General features: G+C 41.7%; 3 protein-coding genes across 9 annotated transcripts in view; all 3 read left to right on the forward strand.

Annotated features, from left to right (window-relative positions):
• L(2)gl (LLGL domain-containing protein l(2)gl) overlaps positions 1–3,839 on the forward strand; it is a 31,279-nt gene extending 27,440 nt beyond the window's left edge. For all 3 annotated transcript variants that reach the window (XM_076793030.1, XM_076793032.1, XM_076793031.1), the window contains exon 16: positions 464–3,839. In XM_076793030.1, coding sequence (XP_076649145.1) covers positions 464–565 — 102 coding nt within the window. In that variant the 3' untranslated portion in view covers positions 566–3,839. The remainder of the gene's footprint in view (positions 1–463) is intronic.
• A 2,842-nt stretch (positions 3,840–6,681) lies between these two features.
• Positions 6,682–20,528, forward strand: part of LOC143356956 (casein kinase I) — a 33,415-nt gene continuing 19,568 nt past the window's right edge. For all 5 annotated transcript variants that reach the window (XM_076793037.1, XM_076793034.1, XM_076793035.1 and 2 more), the window contains exons 1-7: positions 6,682–6,814; positions 7,292–7,402; positions 8,630–8,778; positions 9,478–9,674; positions 9,815–10,017; positions 10,282–10,543; positions 12,042–12,196. In XM_076793037.1, coding sequence (XP_076649152.1) covers positions 6,739–6,814; positions 7,292–7,402; positions 8,630–8,778; positions 9,478–9,674; positions 9,815–10,017; positions 10,282–10,543; positions 12,042–12,196 — 1,153 coding nt within the window. In that variant the 5' untranslated portion in view covers positions 6,682–6,738. The remainder of the gene's footprint in view (positions 6,815–7,291; positions 7,403–8,629; positions 8,779–9,477; positions 9,675–9,814; positions 10,018–10,281; positions 10,544–12,041; positions 12,197–20,528) is intronic.
• Positions 12,202–13,987, forward strand: LOC143357333 (uncharacterized; the record flags this gene model as incomplete). Its single annotated transcript, XM_076793744.1, has 1 exon — positions 12,202–13,987. A coding segment is annotated over one exon (1,488 nt), but the record flags the coding sequence as incomplete, so codon positions are not given.

The raw sequence follows: 20,528 nt of genomic DNA on the forward strand, positions 1-20,528 counted from the left end.
CGTTAACGTTAGAATTATCAAAAAGTCAAAATTGCTGTCCTGTAAATTTTTTTACAAAAACTGGCTCTTATTTGGTACTTGGGTCAGCCATTTTCGGTAACGAGGTAGTTCTACTATTAATATATAAATATATATACAGTAATATCTAATTAATTTATAATTCCTCTTGCAATTGACACTCGTGCAAATTTTAATAACATTAAATATTATGTTCCCTAAAGGCAATACCCTATTCGCATAGCACGGCAACTTTGCAAACATTGACAAATGCAAAAAGTTGAAAGTATTACTGTATTTCTCTAACAAAGTTTTATTTCCTTTTTCCCATGAACTAACAACTTTTTGCGTAGACGTAGTGAAGCTTTTTTTTCTAACTAACAGGATTGTCAATAGACTTTATAAATTATTCATTAGAGGTGAGACAGCGGGTCAGATTTTTTAAGATGGTTTTATCATATTACAGATTAGGGCAGCTGACTTGGCAAATCTGGAGGTGACAACAACCACAGTGACCACCGAGAAATCGAAAGCACCATTGGCCAGGCCTGAAGAAGTTGGTTCTTAGAAATATCGTCCGAATTGTTCCCGCGTTCCGATCAAACACATTTTTGATCACTCTGATTAACCAGAGCCACGAACATAAAATTAGATGTTTTTACTTAACGAACTCACACGTGTACACAGCGGCGATAGGTAGAGTTTATAATATCGTAGTTGTTTTTAAAAAAAAAAAAAACTTTAGATTTGTACGCGGCACTAGCGTTAGCCATATAAACGATAAGAAGAAGACGAGCGAGCAAATTTTTCAAGTATTGTATAACGACAAATCGCTTAAGTTATACGAACTGCCAAAATCGTCGACTTGCATTTTATTCCGTTTTAAAAAGAAAGAGAGAAAGTAAAAACAAAAGAAAATTTAGTCTTCGTCAACGCATTTACAAACACACTCGACCAAAAGCAAAAAAAGAAAAGAAAGATAGATTTTTGTATCGACAAATTTCGACGGTTTAGTGGAACTAGGCCTAGCTAATTTTACCGTAATGCATTTTTATTTTACGATTAAGCGACGGAAATCTTTCTAAAAAAGATTAGCAACGTTTTTTAAGATTGTTTTTATCTGGAGCCAATTTGGTGAAATATACGGTTTTCAAAAGAACGACTATTTTCTAACGACACGTAATCTGTAATGTGAAAATCGGTGTGATCGAGAGACTTCGGTACGTTGAACAGATAACACCAAAATACATCACAAAACGTGAACATGGCAGCCATATTTGTAACGCAACGCGCGTATCGTTGCGACGCGTTCTATTTCTAAATAATAAAATTGGAGGAAAAAGGGAGGCGACTTAAACCATTTATAGTATTTCGAATGTTACGGGCGTGTCGCGATGGAGGATAATAAAACTGTTGTGTAAAGAAACAAAAAAAAAAAAAAAGAAACAAATCGATACGCCTAAACGAATACAGAGATAGCTACTTAAGTAGTATTAACGATTGTAATAAGGAAAGTACAGAGATTGAGGAAGGGAAACTTATGACGCGACTATTAATGGCCATGATGTGAAGGGAGACAAGAGAGCCGTTGTGAAAAGAATATATTTTTTATTGACGTTGGTTAATCGTTAAGTTTTCCTCTTTTTCTACAAACGACCATGGTACAATGAGACTTTCTCTATCGAAAAGCATCGAAACAACGTCGTCATTAAGTGGGTCATAACCGAAAACAACCCATGTAAAACAACTACATTAAAAACGTATTTTTGGAAACGAAAAACTGTGCACTAAATTAAAACTATGAACCCTCGAACATTATATACATTATGCGACGGTACACTTCTACGAAACATTTTAAACACGGAACAATGCCCTGTTTATAACAAAAAAATTCCTTAATATTTTATTTATAATTCTATCGCAACAATTCATCGAAATATCCCCTGTACTTTTTATCAAGGGTTGTTTCCGTTACGATCCCCTCCATAGATCGAATCGAATGCAAGAGGGAAAAAAGAAAGAAACAAAGCAACAATGCATTTTATTAGCGCGTATGTTCGATCTTTTGGATAAAGAAGCCACCAATTGTTGTGTTATTATTTGGTGGAGGACAATTGCTACATATTACTTTTTGCGCAGGATTAAGTCGTAAAATTCCACGAATCTATCCGCATATATCGTTACAGCGATAGAACAGAAATATTCGTACACTGCAATTCGTGGTTTTCAAATGGTTGACAATGATTTCGACGCGATGCTGTATTGACAATTATTTTATTCGTAGGAATTCACCTTTCTACTCAATTGCACACAGTACTTTTAGCGTCTAGCAGAGCGTTGAAAATATTTCGTAGGAATTCATCTTTCTATTCAATTGTATTTCGATGCATAGAAATTGTAGTACAGTTTCGCGCAAGACAATTAATGTCGATTCATACCGAGAGGACGCAGTGCACGTATACATCTTTCTTTTTTTTTTTCTGTCGCCTGTATAGGAATGTATAACGTAGCTCCGACGTCTGTTCCCCGAGGGTGCAGACCGTATTTTTTAAACCACCCACACTATTTTCGATCTCACGCCGACGTTTTCAAGCGAACACGTAACTCCATTCCTCGGAACGATTTCGTATTCGGATCGTTGTTTTGCAAGTGTGTGTGTCGTGCGAAGAATTTCTTTCGTTCTTTTTCGATTCTGTTTGCCCTACGCGGAAAGAACGCACGACAAGCATAGAGAGATATCCTGAAATACATTTCCATTGAAAACGACAGACTGACGCGCGGAAAGAGGCATATCCGTTTCTCTTGCATTTAATCAATACCATTCACCGGCAGATCCGAACAAAAACTTTTCTTCGTCCGTTTATCGTCTGTCTCTCGAGTCTACGCACACGTTCGAATCACCGTCGATTTTATTTTTAATTAAGCGTCCGACGACGGGACATTCTTGACGTCCGGACAAAAGGCGGAGCTGGGTCACTTCCGACCCGCAACAAAGTTTGCTACCCACGCGTGCGACGTCACTTCCTCATATTGTATCTTGATATTTCAAACTACATTTTTATAATGACCTTTTCTTCATTGTAATAATTAATTAATCGATGACCTAGCTCCACCCTGGAACGATTATTAAAGCGATAAACGTGAGGCCTTTGTAGATAGATATTTTAATGATTCGTTTTTTTTTTGTTTTTTTTTTACTATTCTTTGGGAAGAGATTGTTTGTCTATACGGTAACTACGATTCGATGTTATACAATTGGTTACAACGGTGAAAATCCCGTTGACTCGTTTCAGCACTCGTTGACAGTTAAGTAATCCCGTTTACTTAGTACTTAATGCGTGTCGCCATTCTTGTAGCCAATTGTACAATCTATTCGAAAGATTAAACATTTCTCCCGCTTCTGTTTCTGACGAAACGAATTCTGAATACGAATCTTAATCCCCGATCGACAATAATTCGAAGAAATTTCTATTTTAAACGAGAATTCGCCCGTGTCCGTGATTCTTGTAATTGAATTTGAAATCGTAGGAGAGCTGGTTACGTGTACTGTGCTTTTAGATCATTCTAAACTTAATTTTTTTTTTATTCTAATCGTAAACTATATTAACGAGGCGAAGTAAACGCGTAAAATAAGATATCTAAGAATGTATGAGAAAGATATGTGCTTCTGCTAATTGTACAATTCATTGGTTTTTTACCTTGATAAAATATTACACACTGTACACAGTGGATTGTCCAAACACTGCCCTAAATATTTCCTACTTGTTACTCTGTCTAATATTTCATTACACTGATACTTACATACAGAATGTCTGTTTTAAAAATATATACAAATGATTATCAATGTTTTGTTTTTTTAAGACAAGATATATATATATATATACATATATATTTATCTTGAGTTATTTCATGCTACATAGAAAACTTAAAATCCCATGCATTTAGTTTACCTCCTCACTCTAAAGCAGATTAAGTTTGTATTTATAAAGAATAAGCATACACACATTGACAAACTAATAAATATATTGACTAGAAAGTACCAAACATGTATTACACTTTTTCAAAACGTTATTACATAATTTTTGCAAAGGATCCAATGTATTTTGTACATAATTCTACATCTCATTGATTTTCCTCCTTCCTTTTAAAACTAAGCGAAATCGAAGTTTCAAACAGCAGAGAGTAAAAGATATTTTTTATTAGATATTTGTTCTGGACATTAAGATTTTATCAGATTAAAAATACAATAAAATTTTACACTTTCAGGAAATTGCTAATTTTATATTCTGTTTCAGTGCAATTAATTCTTGGAATTTAATAATCGAATTAATTTGCATAAAATATGTAGAGTTACTGCGCAGTTAGACGAAGTAAAACGTAAATGTTTTAATACGTCGAACTAAGATTGACAACAGTGTATTGTTGTGCAATTGAAATATTTGCTTGGGACTATTGATTGATCATGTTGCTATTTCATCATCTATTCATTCAAATGCCTTTGAAAATCCACACAATACGAACGATAAATAAAAACTTTTTTATCTTTTTAATACATAAACGCATTTTTCTGGCAATACGATGCTATTTCTCGATAATTAGTACACATTATATGAAATACGAAATTGGTAAGAAATCGTGTAACTTTTAACAATGACGTCTCCTACGCTTCTTAATTAGGGCAACGTTCATTTAAATGCGGAGTATAGAATACAACCGTTGCAAATATCATCTAACGTTCAAATAATTATTCAGAGCACATGTTTGAATAGTACTGTTATCTTGTAATCAAACTGCTCACTCCATGAAACAGCAAATTATTTTCTAACCTTCGCATAGCATATATATTGTATAGAAAAACTAGAAATAATTTTTCTAAAATAACACGGTGGTAATATGAAAATCGAAGAATCGAAATTCGCAATATCGAATCATAAAGCTTTCGGAGCCCAAAATCTTTAATCAGTGTTGCAGACAAAGCCAAGATACATATGCGATCAAGATTAATTCGACCTGTGTTCGCCAGATGACGCATGAGTTTTTCAGGTGTGGCGGAAGTGGGATCACTCATAATGGTTTATCTTACAATGTTTTTCAATTTTTGAATTTTCAAATATTCCACGCGAAATCGGACATTTTTCGGAGTACTGTTCTAAATGCGGGACGCGAACAAGCTAAAACGATTCTTGGAACACGAAATTTCTTATTTGTTTATACCAACGGACAGCGTACAAAAATAATTCAATATTCAGTAAAAAAATATTTGCAAAATGAATGAAATACAACGGAATAATTTTTATTAGATACTCTCATGTTTCTACAATAAGCACCCAGAAACTCATTTCCATCGGTTTGTTAGTTGAACTGCTATGATTGGAAAAAGGTCGACAATCCTTAAAATTTTGAAAAATCATTCGGAACGTATCCGATTTCTCGTGACAATAAATCATCAATTGGAGTTAACAACGGAAAATACAATTTTAACCGTGCTCGCTCCGAAGACATACAACACGTTTTACAATTAATCGAAAGATGTCAGGCAGTGGCAATTAACTGGACTTTACGTGGAAACTGGATAGTAAACAGTAAATTAATAGCGATTCTAGATTCCGGAATGTATGAGCACGCGTTTTCGTGATCAATATCTAAAAGAAGGGGCTAAAGAATAACGTGAAAATTCAAAAATTCAAAAACACCGGAAAACAAAAAATTGCGAGCGGCCTCACTTCCGTCGCACAGGCGTGTCGGAGCACGTTCGGGTGTTCGTGCTCGGTCGCGATCACTCGTGCGAGGTCGGGAGTCGGGTGGCGGTGAGCGTGTGCGACACTTGGAATACGGACTCGTCCAGTAAACGGCGTCGTAGAAAGTGAGCGAAAGTGATACAGAGTGTAATGATAAATCGCGCGAATGTTTATTCCTGTATCGGTGGTCGGTGGTTTGTTGAAACGCGAACGTGAAGAACACAGGCGGATCTGGTACGCGAGTCGAAGTTGCGCTGGTGGAGACAGAGCGCGCGAGAGAGAGAGAAAGAGAGGGGTGAAAAGGATCGAATCGTTGTGGTTGGTGGGACGGCCATAACTGGTGTTCTGCCGTTCGGTCTCCGTTGGTGATCGACGCAGCGAAAGGGCAGATGCCCTTACGCGGTTCGCGTTCCCATTGGCGGGTACTTGGCGCTGTACAGCCCGGATCGACGTACTCGGCTAGATCCGGTGTTAGTGTTGGCCGTGACGAGTGGTTCTCGTGCTTACTAAACTCGCGAAATACAAGGACGAGCGGTCAGCCGCCCCCCGTGGGGGGCAATCGTCTCGGACACGACAGTCTTGGCCCTGTGATCAGTGATAGTGCTCCCTGTCGCGGTGATCTCTGTCTGGCAGTGACGACGAAGACGGAGACGGAGCCAGCGCCGTCAACAACAACGGAGACTAGCAAAACGATCGCAGCGCCATCGACAGCGCGGCCGCCATCGCACCGAGAAGAAGTGGCAGCAGCACCACCACCGCGAGCACCAGCGATTCCTTCGAGGAGAGAAAGACGAAGAAATGCCCGTAGGTCCGCGAACGGCGACGCGATTAAACATGGAGGCCCCGTCCGGTTTGTAACACGGTGGCCAGGTCTCGTTTAAATCACCGCACCACCACCAACGGAGCCTCTTGCGCGAGAGCGCTCCTCGAGTCGGGGCTGCCTAAAAGTCGCCTTTCCTTGCCCCGTGCTACTTTTCTTCGCGAGGGCCCGCGAGCCTCGAGGATGGAGCTGCGCGTTGGTAATAAGTACCGGCTCGGACGGAAAATCGGGAGTGGCTCCTTCGGCGACATTTATCTAGGTAAACTTCTCTCTGTTTCCCATTTCGACGTTTACCTTTTACTTGTGCCTACTTCCCTCCCCCTCTCGTCCCGCTCTTCCTCCTCCTCGCTTCCCTCCTACATACACATTATGTACGCATAGACGCACATACACACCGTACACAGACCACCTACTCACGCTAGTTTGCCACATATTTGCCCTACGACACGCATGAACGCGCCAACTCCCCCGTTGTACACGCGTACACGTTTTTCCCCCTCTTGTTCTTTTTTACCCCGTTATCTATCCGTCTTTCTTTCTCTCTCTCTCTCTCTCTCTCTCTCTCTCTCTCTCTCTCTCTCTACCTGTTTTTTTTCTCTCTATTTACCTCCGCCGTTTAACCCCCTCCCCGCACCGTCCAGACGTCCTGCTCTACTGATTTTTGGTTTGTTTTGTTGTGGTAACCACGCGTTGTGACCCGGGCCTTATCTGGCCTTTTTTCTCGTTGTTTCTCCAGGTACCAACATCTCCACCGGCGAGGAAGTCGCCATCAAGCTAGAATGCATAAAAACGCGGCATCCACAGTTACACATAGAATCGAGGTTCTACAAGATGATGCAAGGAGGCGGTGAGTAGAGTTTTTTTCGGCTGGTAACCGCGTCGTCCCGCGGAATGTCAGTCGCGGCACACGATCATATTTCGAAATCCGCCCGTTGTCCTACACGAACCGTCAGAATTTTCAGTTTGTTTGTTGGACAGCTGGTTGAGCCTCCTGGCCACTGAACCTTCTCTCTCTGTCTCGCTCTCCCACCCCTTCGTTCTGTCCCCTCCCGCTCCCCTTCCCGCCCCCCCCCGCCCCGCCGACTGTTCCCATGTTACTCCTTTCTTCCCCTACCGCGGTCTCTGTTCCTCTTTGTGACAATGTAATATGGTCTTTACCGTTTTAACGATTACATATTTCTGTTCGAAGTTTTTTAACGTTGCACTCGTGTAAATGTTTACTTCACAACCCGTCGGCAGATCGACGGTTGTTTTTACGCGAGATTATGGCTCTTTGAGAGCTAATTTGCACGAGCAGGTACACCCGAATTGAACGGATTTTTCGAGGAAAACAATGGGAAACATTTAACGGAATTTATTCGTGTATTTTAAATAGTCGTCGCTTTTACAGCGACTTTATAGCATGCTCATAAGTGATTTCCCACCTAGATGAGTAATTGTCTCTTTGTCTTGAATAAATATTTGGATAGGGTATGCTGGAACAAGTCCTTGAACGGTATCATAGTGTTTATGAATATTCTAGGTGTATCGTTGCCGTTCGAACAGTTGACTTTTTCGTCGGTTTATGTTACTGTACTAGATATTTTTTTTTTATGCAAATCATGTAAGGCTGTTTCAACAACAGATGACCCTCAATCTATTTAAAGCAGTGCATACAGTATTGTTGTAGCAAGAGTTCTTCCGAGAAGAAGGTCACATGAGTATTCCTTTGTGATAATATAATATAGTTGCATTATTCGAGTTGGTTAAATATTTATGTATAGCTGGCTGGAGGTTTCATATTCTTCGAACTGATTTTGAGAGAAAGGGGGAATGAGCTTATTCAGCATATTATTTTGATGAAATAAGATTATTTTTTTCTGGGTTTAGTCGTAAGTAGCTTAAATAGGCAAGAAAATGATCACTTAAATCGCCAAGAAAGTCAAAATTTATTAAATGATAATAAGTAATTAATTTAATTGGTAATGTACAAACATCCTATAAGTCTAATTATGACTAAATCCAGTATATATAATTGTTAATGATTTTGGTTCTGTTTTTCATTGTGATCAACAACTTTATTGTAACATTCCAGTTGGAATACCTACGATAAAATGGTGTGGCTCAGAAGGTGACTATAATGTGATGGTAATGGAGCTGCTCGGTCCATCTCTGGAGGATCTATTTAATTTCTGTTCAAGAAGATTTTCTTTAAAAACAGTGTTGCTACTCGCCGATCAATTGGTAAATAACAAACATATGTTAGCTTTGTAGTATAGAAAAAATATCTTAAGATAACAAAAAGATGTTTTTATAAGTAGTTACATTAGCCCATTCTTTAATAACAGATAAAAGATTATGCGTGCAATGTCTGCTCTTAAACTCTATCTTTGAGTCTATGTATTTATGGTGGCTATGCAAGTGCAATGCATTATGCTGTTCAAAGTTCACAGTCTGATTATATGCAGTATTCCTTACTCTGTTCTCCTTTGAAACGAATTACAGTACGGGTAACATTCTTATCAGCAAACACAGTCAGAGCCTGATAATGCAGCTCGATGGTCTGAACAAAAACAGTGTTTTAAAGTAACAGATGGAATTTAGCGTGTAAAACTTTGCTTCCAAGAAAAATGCTTCCAGCGAAGGACTATTTTGGTGTCTGTCTAAATGTGGAACAAACTCAGAAAAAAAAAAAACAAGCATATCCCTGAAAAGTTTCTTTCGATGAGACATCATGGATCCCCACCGAACAATCTGCATTTAATACTAAATCTTAGTAAAGTCATCTAAAGTAGTCATCTTAGTAAAGTAAAAGTATTAGAACGCTAACGTTAAAAACGTAAATAACCAATGCGCTAAATACTAGAATCATCGATCGAGTCGTTGATCGTATAAATGTTTACAAGATGATGTTACGATGATTCTTATCTTCTTTGTTCCCAGATATGTAGAACGGACTATATTCACAGTCGCAACTTCATCCATCGAGACATCAAGCCAGACAATTTCTTGATGGGACTGGGAAAGAAAGGAAATCTCGTGTACATTATAGATTTCGGGCTGGCCAAAAAGTATCGCGACGGCCGCACTCACAAACACATACCCTACCGAGAGAACAAAAATCTGACGGGAACGGCCAGGTTCGTTGATCGATTCTCAAGCAACGAGACTATTAAAAAGAACCCTTCAAACCTTCTTTCTGATTCGACTATAAAGCTCAGCTTTCATTCCCGCTCACGCCTGTAAACCTTACTGAAACGATTCCTTTGTCCATGAACAGATACGCAAGCATTAATACACACTTGGGAATTGAGCAATCACGGCGGGACGACCTCGAGTCTCTGGGATATGTCCTGATGTACTTCAACAGGGGTAGCTTGCCCTGGCAAGGCTTGAAAGCGGCGACCAAGAGGCAAAAGTATGAGCGTATCTCGGAGAAGAAGATGTCCACACCTGTCGAGGAGCTGTGCAAGGGTTATCCCGGTAAATTGACAAATCACTAGACTGCGGATTTTATGCATTTACTAATGGATGAGTCGAGAACCATACTGTTGTAAAGACGTTAGAAGAATTTAAGAAGATTGCTACCTTCTTATCGACTTACTGAAATGATCGAAAGAGGAAATACATTTTTACCCCGACTTCTATCTCTTACGGTCAACTTGGAAAATTTTTAGTTTGCATAAAGATCCGCGTTCCAGCTTGAATAGACCTTGTACTAAAAAGTAACTGCCCCGTTCATTACAGTCGAGTTCGCGTCATATCTGAGGTATTGTCGAGGGCTGCGTTTCGAGGAGAGGCCCGATTACTCGTATCTTCGGCAACTGTTCCGGACGTTGTTCCACGGACAGGGATTCACCTACGACTACGTGTTCGACTGGAACATGTTGAAGTTCGGGAACGTGAGGCAACCGACGTTGCCGTCGGCGCAACAGGCGCCGATGCACTCGCAACAGACGAACACGGGGCTGCCCTCCGGGACCAATAACGATCAGGAACATCGATCAAGGTTGGTGTTCGACCGATCCGAATTAAGCAGGACCTCCGCGCAAACGCCCCGCATACGAAATCAGACGTGAACATGTCGGCGGTCGCTCTACTGCCATGCCCATGCCCACCGTCCTTCCATGCGTAAAAATAGCATGGTCATTTCATTACCCAGCGGGATTCTATTTTCGGCGGCTGGGTCAATGAATCGGGAAATATACGCGTTCGAACAACAGAAATAATCAAATATACAAGGAATCCTTTGTTCCAGACTCTCTTTTCTTTTCTATCTATTCTAACGGGCCCTTAACGGTGACTTTATGCTGCGTTTATTAAATTAATTTGACTAGTTTCACGTAGACTACAAGATTGTGAGCGTTATTTGGATCTTCTGGAAGGTTTTGATGTTCGTATCGATCTAATTTCTACCGTGTGTCGCGCACATTATGTATCAAAACATGGCGCAACGAAAGCAACATTCGAATTTACGTAGAACCAGAGCAACCTCGAGATCAGCTGGAGGATTGGTATCGTTCCTTTCTTCTTTTTTTTTTTTTTTTGTTCAGTTACAGAGACGTGTTCGACTGTAACCCCATTTATTTAGACACCCTGTTCAGAGGTGTAACGATACTTTTACAAGGACCGGAAGGTATAACCCTTTGCACTTTATATTTACAAGGGGAACCACGGGTAGAATGACTGTAGATCGATTTTGTTTTGTTGAACTTTACCATATTATATGATATGCGTCTTTTTCGTTCGACACTCGAAGTGCAAAGGATTGATACAACGTCCCTCAGAGAGTCATGTTGTTACTAGGGCTGACGATTATGACGAACCTTGTAACGTAAACGTGTCAAACACGAATTCATTTGTAAGTGATGATATATCGCCTTCTGATATGTAAATATGTGCAAATAAAATACAGTGAAGTACGATCCATGTGAATTAATTGAATTATCATACAATCACCACTTTGGTAACAACATGATGCGTTTAAAGATATTTGTACGTTGCTGTGAATGCTCGAAGAATCTGCCACTTGAACGACGGTGCTCGTTTAAGGTGGTGGGAGTAGGTCAAGAACAAACCAATTGGCCAATCTTCCTACGATATTCAGTAGAATCTTTCAGTTTGGGGTGAATCGGATGTTGTCTGAAATCACTGATTCTTTATCTCCATGCATAAGAATATTTGTTCAATCTTCCCGTAGCGCTAGATGAGAACAAACGTTACTGAAAATGACACGTTGAACGCTTCAGTCAATATTGTATTTCCGATTCGGCTAAACTGGACTGCTCATTTGCTTGAAACGCAATCTCATTTGCAAACACACTAGAACCGCGATTATCCGAACCTCAAGATTCTTTAGAATATGTCTGAGCTCAACTCAGTAAGGACTTCAGCACTTAATTAACTGTTCCATTGTGCGAACGTCCATATTCCCCTGATTAATTCGGATAACCAAGAAAACTAAACTGTTGAAGCAGTTCGTCGTCTGATGAGCATGTTCGTTGCAGGCCCTACACGCGGCAGTGTCTAGCGAACGCGTCGGTGACGACGGTGGTGGGTCCGACGGTGGGCACGACCTCGAACCTGAGAAGTCTGCGGCAGAAGCGCGAGGCGATGGACGCTCTCCGCGATCAGGACAATCAGGAGAAGATTGACCTGCAAGGTAAAATCCAGTTCTACCAAAAATTATCGGTTAGCGGTCAGCAGCAGCAACAGCAGGTGATCGGTGAGCGAAAAACGCAGCTCGTAGTTAGTCACGCGCAGCCAGGCGGTAGCGAGATCGTGCAGCAACGCTCGACCCCGTGTCAGTTCAGTACGTTCAAATCGTCCCCGGTTAGGGTAACGCCGGATGTCGTGTCGCTGGACATGTCCGGTTTGAGTCTGGGACAGCGGGACGCGGCCGCGTCGCCTAACCGCGACTATCAGCCGGTGAGCCGACTGCGCGAGCCGAGTCCCCAGCTGGAGAACCGTAGCAATTTTTTTTCCTGGTACATGGCGGACAAGGACGTAGATCGCGAAGTGGTGACGTTCGACGGCAGCCCGGGGGCCAAGCGTGATTGCAAGGAGGATCGCGCGGCTTCCGCTGGCTCTTTGAACTGCTTCGGCAGCGTCGACAGAGACCCCGGGGACAAAAAGAAAGGCTGTCGACGAGCGGACGTGCGACGTCACTCGGGCAACGTCGAGTACCTCGACAAGGAGACCGAGTTCTTCAAGAAGATCATCCTGAACGACTCGTCGAAGCCGAGGAAGAACTTCTCGTTCACCAGCAAAGAGGAGAAGGCTCACAGAAGTCTGGAGTCCATGGACCGGAGCGTCGACCTGTCTCGCCTGAACAGACTGGTGCTTCTGTTCGACGACCGGCCCAAGACCTTCTTCAACTGCAAGCTGAGGAGCCTCGACTACTCGCAACGGTCAAAGAAGTCGATCGACACCTCCGCGAACAAAGCGTCGCCCCAGCCGAGGCGGCCGAACTTTTTCCAACGTGTCCGACGTAGCTGGCATTTTTTACTCAAGCAACGAAGAATCCGGCGACGAAATAAATACGAGCGGCCGCAGAGCGTCCAGGAGAAGTGCGAGTATTTTTTACAGAAGTACCAGAAGAACGAGTTCCTCGTGCAGAGCTCGACGCCAGCGGACAACAAGGAGGAGATCGTCGCCAAGCTGGAGGACAGCACGTTTCGCGTGAAGAAGGACAACGAGGAGGACAATTTGCTCGATGGAGACGCCAGCGACCTTGAGAAGGAGCCCGAGGCGAGTCCTTCGATCGGCAACTGCTCCCCCGATGGGTCCAAGGATCGGAAGAACAGCGATGTTAGCAACGTGTCGTACGAGACCAAGCCTCCGGATCCTCCTAGCAACGCTCAGGACCCTTTGAACGGGAACAAGGAGGCTGACGTTGGATACTCGACGAGCCAACTGGGCAAGCTCTGTCTGCAGAACATGAAGAACGCTAATAGAAACGACGCTCTCTATTCGCACGAGGTCGCCGGCAACGATAAAGAGGAACAGTTCATGGACTGGATCGTCGGCGCTCGTTTGGACACCGTCAGCCGCGGAACGAACACCAGCGATTCGCTGGGACACGGAAAGATGGATCGGAACCTGGACACTCTGACGGGTATCTTGCTGGATATGTTCATCTGCATCTGCATCTAAGCGAACCCAGCTGTCCAACGCACCGCCGAGCGATCTACGTCCCGCAGGTCCTTCTCTTACGCTTGAGCTGGTTTCGTCGGGATTCCGGTCTTATTTTAGTTCTTCTTTTGTTCCGCGCGCGCGTATCGGTGGAATCGATAATGGTTGTCGTCGAGTCCTAACGAGCTGCTCACCGTACAGGTCGGCTCGAACCTGCTGACGCGTTTCTACGCTCACGTTCTGTACCTCGAAATTCTCAAATATTTTCTTGACACGTTATCTACCTGCGATTAGAATGTCTTTGTCGTTCATAATTTCGTAAAAACGGAAGAAAATTGATCAGCCTTTGTATTCTCCATTGCTCGTGTATCGACAACAAAAGGGATTTCAGTTTGAGGGAAATGGATAACTAGACGACGACAGATTTCATTCATTCACGACAAAAACGAGTAGATTAAAATAATTCAAGAATTTAGTAGATCTTGCAACGAATTCGGACAATTTTTATTCGGTATAAAAATCCGCTTAATAATATATTCAGTGAATTTTCAAAGTCTTCATAACTCGATGCTACAGTACTAGGGGTTGACGAGTTTCCGGTAGATAAAGCGTTAAGAAACGCAGCGCAGAAGCATCGACTTTTCAGATGCTGTTTCCAACGACTTCAAGGTACAGAGTTTGATTTTGTTGCCCCCTCGAGAGTCAGCCTGTACAACGATGCCTCGGAAATCATTAACTTCGCGCGAGATGTTCGCTTTTTAACCAAAACTGCCAGGATCGAGAGAGCGTAACTGCCGGGAGGTACTGTTAAGCGGAGCACGAAATTCGCAATTTGATCTCATTCCGTAATCTATTCGAGTTGAAAATGAACGGATTCGAAAACGAAAGGGCGAGCGAACGCTCGGAAGCATCACCGCGATCGACGCGTCCCGTGGTTCGACACTCTCTCAACTACACGTATATATTTTTCTGAACTATTTACGCCGTCTATATACACACGGAGGTTGCACTTTGAGAATATTCTGGCCGCGATACGCGGCGCACAACTAACGGAACCGGGACTCCCTCTTCTCTTTCTCACGCGAGAGCGGAGGCTCGATTCCTTTGTACGCGACACGTGTGCCCTCGCATACCAAACCACAGCGCCTAACGTATGTTAAGGAGCTACCAGTATACATAACGAACGGAAAAGGGAACCTTCAACGATACCGCGACGATTGTATTCGATTTAGGAGGGGTGGATAGGTGACAGACCCGGGGAAACCGGAAAATTCGATCGCCCTGGGATCTCTAGAAAGGAAACCGTGGAAATCGTTGATCAGATTTCAATCTTTCGAATTTTCCGAGACAGAATCGGACGGGAGAAATTGTCGATTGGTTACCGGGTGTTCCGAAGATCGATTTTTCACCGAGCCTTTCCGTTGCAGATCGGGACAGGCGCGGTAGATCTCCGTTTATTCGGGACTCGATCGTTCTAGCGCAGCGCGTCGAAGTATTAAAATTATAGTTCAACGCAGTTCGCTACCAGCGTCACAAATGCGCGACTACGATTTTCTGCGTCACGTAAAGAGTATCAAATTAATTTCGCGCGTGCCGTTCTGGAAAACGATTACACAGGGTATTCGGAGAATTTATCGCTTCTTCCGTGACAATATCCTTTTCACGAGTTTTGTTTCACACAAGCCCATTTCAATTAATTATTATCAGTTATTCGACAGTGATACCGGTACAATTTAATTTCCATTTGAGATCGAACGAATGCTCGGTGCCATTAATTTGATAACAATTCTTTTTTAACACAATATTGTAAAACGATGAGGGCTGTCGTAGAAACAAATGCTGGTAGCGAAAATATTAGGAGAGCAAAGATCAATCGATAGTGTCTACTGCGCGTTAAACTAAAGTTAGATTAAAAGTAGGATTAAGGTGTTATTTTTTCTGAGCTTCTTTGATGATCAAATCGGTGGGTACTTGGTTGAATCATTGTTGAGATAATATTCTCGATTTTTCTATTTTTCATTTTACAATTGTTTGACGGTTTTCATAGAATGTAGGTTTATGAAGATCCATGGTTTATTCGATCAATTATCATTCTAATTTTCTGCGATCGCGGAATCGGTGGAACATGCAATTTCGTCCCGATAAACGATACTCTACGAACTTGAACATCCCTGTTCAGGAGATCTGCGACGCGGGCCGTTCGAGTGATAAAAATTGACTGAAACCCAGCAGAAGTTCCTCCTATATTTTCGAGTAGTTATCGCAGTGACGCCTGCCGGTTTCTCTTTTTTTTTCTTCTTTTTATACAATTAAGAAGCTCCCGGAGAACGCACCATGATGTCGTTCGTCGTCGACCTCGGCCGTCATCGGAGCCTCGGGGCTCGCGTTCGACGCTTCGAAGAATTCATAGACAATTAAAAACGTGTTCGAACAATAACCAAAGGAGTCGAGAGATCCGATTCCATTCTTGAGACGAACAATAGCAACGACCAGACTGCGATTGTTCAATCGTAGCTTGAGAAAATCTTCGACGAAATCCGACTCAAAGAGATCTCGTTCTCGTTATCTATCGTTTCGAAAAGTAAAAAGATAGAAACCACCTCGACCGGAGAATAAAATCACGGACCAGTTGATCGGCGGTAATTTGCATAAACATTCGCAGTCTAGTGATTATCATAATGTGTCGGCGGAGCCGCGAGAAAACAAAATGGCGGTCTATGAGAACTTCGAACGCGAGGCTCGAGGCTCGCAACGAACTCGCGTCGCACAGTTAGCTTTACTAAATAATACTCCGTATTCATTTATTTAACCGTCGAGGGTCTCCATTGTTTCGCCGCGGTATTTCGCAATTGGTTACAAAAGTATCTTCCGCGGCACGGAGTCGACCTCTCGGGTTCGTCGACTTCGATTTCGTCATTTCCGCGCCGATGAAGCGGAAAACCGATCGGTAATCGTAGAAGCGATTGTGTGTCTGTTCCTTTGTGACTCGTTTGTACGTGTTATTTATTTTGAAAATATAGGTGGCTCGTCCCCGGGTCGCCTTCGAATCTGCAACGCGTTTTAAAAGATTAACGATTGAAATTTTCAAAAATTTTTTAAACCATAGATAGATTTGCTCGGCTACTTTTGTAACCAACTGCATCGAACATTGTAAATTAACCGGAGCGCTTATTGTCGTTGTTTCCGCTAATCGTTCGATCGCTTCGCGAGAAACAGGAGAACGGAGGATTCTCTTCGACCCGTTGACTCACGTCGCCATTCGGCGGAAATCAGTATTAATCGAAGCATCCGACACGATCGTGAACAAATTCCTCAAAAGAAAATATTCCACGGTGGTCAACGCGTCGAACGTCGACGGCCTTCGGCAGGGAGCGTGTTGACTCTTCGAGGCCTGGCGAAATCGATTCGAATTCGAGAGTCATTCCTCGAAGAGTCAACGAGGCGTGTCATCGCGTTCGTTTCGTCTTTTTGTTTCTCGGGATTTCGGCGCGACGGAAGAAGAACCGGAAACGCACGAGAGGATCGGACGCAGAGGACACTTGACAAATATATCGTTCGTCTGTCTCATTTTTAGCGGTGTTGTTGCAAAACGTTTCGTTTCCATCGTCGAAGAAAAATCATCATCTCATCTTTGGTCAAGCATTCGCAAATTCTATTATTCAGTTTTATAAATACTAGTCACTCTTTACAGTTCATTTGAAATTACAACATTTTCTTAAGAGACATACCGAATGATCGGCAATCGTCTCGGTCATTTGCAAAATTGATGTTAACAGATCATCTAATCTAATCTCATTCAAAGATATGATATTCATAGTTAGTTAACGCAATGAATTAGTATGCATCGGAGAATATCACGTGTAATACACACAGCTTCACTGCTCACACACACTGCCATTATTTTACGAACAATTACAGTAAGAAAGAAAAATAACGACGAAAAAGCTGCACGTGATATTTTCTGCGGAACCATAACAATCTATGACAATCAAAACGGAAAGTTGCTTTAATAATTAAAAAGTTCAGTGATACCGTTGAATGGATCAAAAGTAAATGTACCTTTGTGGGAGATTATTGATTAAAAAAGGAACCTCGTCGAATGCACTGTCAATAAATTAATATTAAGAGACCACTGCCACTTCGACTGGTACTTTTAGCATTAAGTTAAGGAGAGAAAAAAAGACTACTCATTCTTCACATTTGTCATAAGCGCGTGAAATTTTCAGTCCATTCATTCTCGAAAGAAGGTGGCTAATCCTCGCGTCGCTCGATCCTCTCGTACACTATTACCCGGCGATCGATCGTGATCCAACGCGGCGAAGTTTTCCGAGATGTCCGGACAGGTTACCAAAGCTTAGATAGTGTCCTAATTTTTCTACGCTCGAATTACGATCTCGAGGACTTCGCTCGTTCAACAAATTATAGCAATCGAGACGATCGACTTCTTCCAAAAAACAAAGCTGAATCCTACATATGTACACAGTGGCGAGAATATAAACAGCTTATTCAATTACGTTGCCATAAGTCAGTTAAACCTTATCATTAGTGAACCTAAATTAACTTATTTTTAGTAGAGTGTTAGCTCGGCGAAGAAGACGCGTTCTATAGGAAACATCGTAGTCGGAGGTAAAAATGACATAATCAATGGAAAGGGTTTGCAATTACAATTAAGAGACTTGAATGAATTCTCGAATCAAGAATTCTTTATTTATTTCACAACGATGGCTTAAGCTGCCATTTCTTATTGTTCAATTTTCAAGATCACTTGTTACTTTGTACAACGATTTTCCCTATTTATAATCTCGCCGCCTGTGTATGTATACGTGAAAAAGAAACAAAAAGTCGTCGTTACTTCGTTGTCACGCGTTACTTCATTCATGTTTGTCGCTTGTCCCAGAGAATTCTTCGTAATCGCGTATCTATTTGTAATCATCCTGTTTTCTATTGATAGTAACGATGGTGATGATGATGATGGTGTTGATGATGATGATGATGATGATGATGAGAAAGTAGCAAATAAACGTTTTTCCATTCAAGGACTGGTCTTCTTTATTTATTTCACCACACGACATTGTCGAATATCCTTGTCAAAATTCTACTTTTTGTTTTCTCACTTGGCTTGAATGGAAAAACCAAAATCGTACCACGCGTCTCGAATCCAATCTCGCCACGGATCATCTTTTTCTGGGATCCGCGAGACAGAGGCTTCCCCGGACGTGTCCGATTCGATCCGGACGGGGAATCCTCTTTCTCTTTTCTTTTTTTTTTTTTTGGGCAATTCTATCGCATCATCTGAACGCCTTTTCTTGTGTCATTGTCACGATCTGCCGGAAAGACTTTTTTCCATTTCAACTGCCAAGCGTGAAAGATCGCGTCCATTGATCCTGTGCCCATCCGTCGCTGGCTCCTCGAAGCTCAGGAAATCGAATTTTTCCAGACGAATCTCAAAAGAAAATCCTACGAGGAAGAATCGCACTTTTGTACAGGGTATAAAGAAATCTTCGGATCGGTGAAGATCTCTGAAAAAGTAGTTGCAGCAAAATTTTCTTGACCTTGAATCTCAAGATCAGTTTTCTTTTTTTTTTTTTATTGCATTAATTCTACGCATCGTGCCGAGACCAAAAATTTCTTTACACCCTGTACAAAATTTTCTGTAAAATTAGTTTGGGACAGTGCAATTATCGATAACAAATTTGTAGCTTCGGTGCAGATATGGTAGAAAAGTTGCAATGCGAGAAATCATACTGAACTTTGAGGAGACCATGTAACAAATTGCGAACATCCTTGCGCGAGTGCGTTAATTAAATTCGTAAATGGGATTGAGGAACCATTGCGATTTGGTTAGCCTCATTAAAAATCGAAAGAGCTTTTATCCACACGTTTTCTGCCACTCGATTTTAAAATTGTAGAATTTTATTAACCCTCAACGGACCAATGCCGCCATACAAGCGGCATGGCACTTATCCTTACTGTACTTACTATATGGCGGCAAAAATCAAATTAATTAATAATATAAATATTTTTCGTTCTGTACTTCATATAAAAATGTTGAGTCCTCTTCGTATGAAAAATAGCTTGGATCTGGTGGGAAGTAAACTTGAAATCCTTCCGGACCGTTAAGGGTTAAAACATTAAATAAACATGTACATAAAAGCGAAATACGAAATGATAGAATAATCAGATAAATTCGCAATGGCTCCTTAAAGGAACGTTCTACTGTGATGGCTTCAAAAATTCGGTCTGTTTCATTTTCTTAAAATATTTCCAAAAAAGTAATCGCTAGACTTTGGATCAGTTGCGTTCATGAGTATACTCTAAAATTGGTGAAATGCACATTCTAGGAAAAGTACAGTTTTTTAAACATTTTCTTCAAGAATTAAAATTCCCACAAACGTCCACAGTCTAGTTATTACTATGACAAATTCTTATCAGAAAGCAGAAAGGTGCAAACAAAAGTGCCTTGATCCAATTTTCAACTTGTAAGCTGAACTTGTGAAAAACGTGCGAAGCTTGGAATTGTTCCTCAAGGAAATCGCTATCTTTGTAAACAAAAGATCTCCTGAACGCGTTAAAAAATGTGCAAACCTAAGAATTGTTATATTTAGTGATTTTCCTCGAGGAAATCGCTGTCTTCAGCTATCGGAAAGCAACAGTGGCGCAATTTTTGTCTTCAGTGCGGCAGATTAACGTGTTAAAAAATGTACAAAGCTTGTTATCCAGTGGTTTTTCGGGCCGTCGCAGTAGGAGAGTGCCTTTGAAACGTGTCCTCTTCGACTGCACGCTCCGCCGTCGGAATCGGCGTGAAACTATCTTGCAACTAATCGGAGCGTCGCGCACGGTGGATGCATCTCCTGACATAC

Source organism: Halictus rubicundus, chromosome 9 (assembly GCF_050948215.1).
Source record: "Halictus rubicundus isolate RS-2024b chromosome 9, iyHalRubi1_principal, whole genome shotgun sequence".
Lineage (NCBI taxonomy): Eukaryota > Metazoa > Arthropoda > Insecta > Hymenoptera > Halictidae > Halictus > Halictus rubicundus.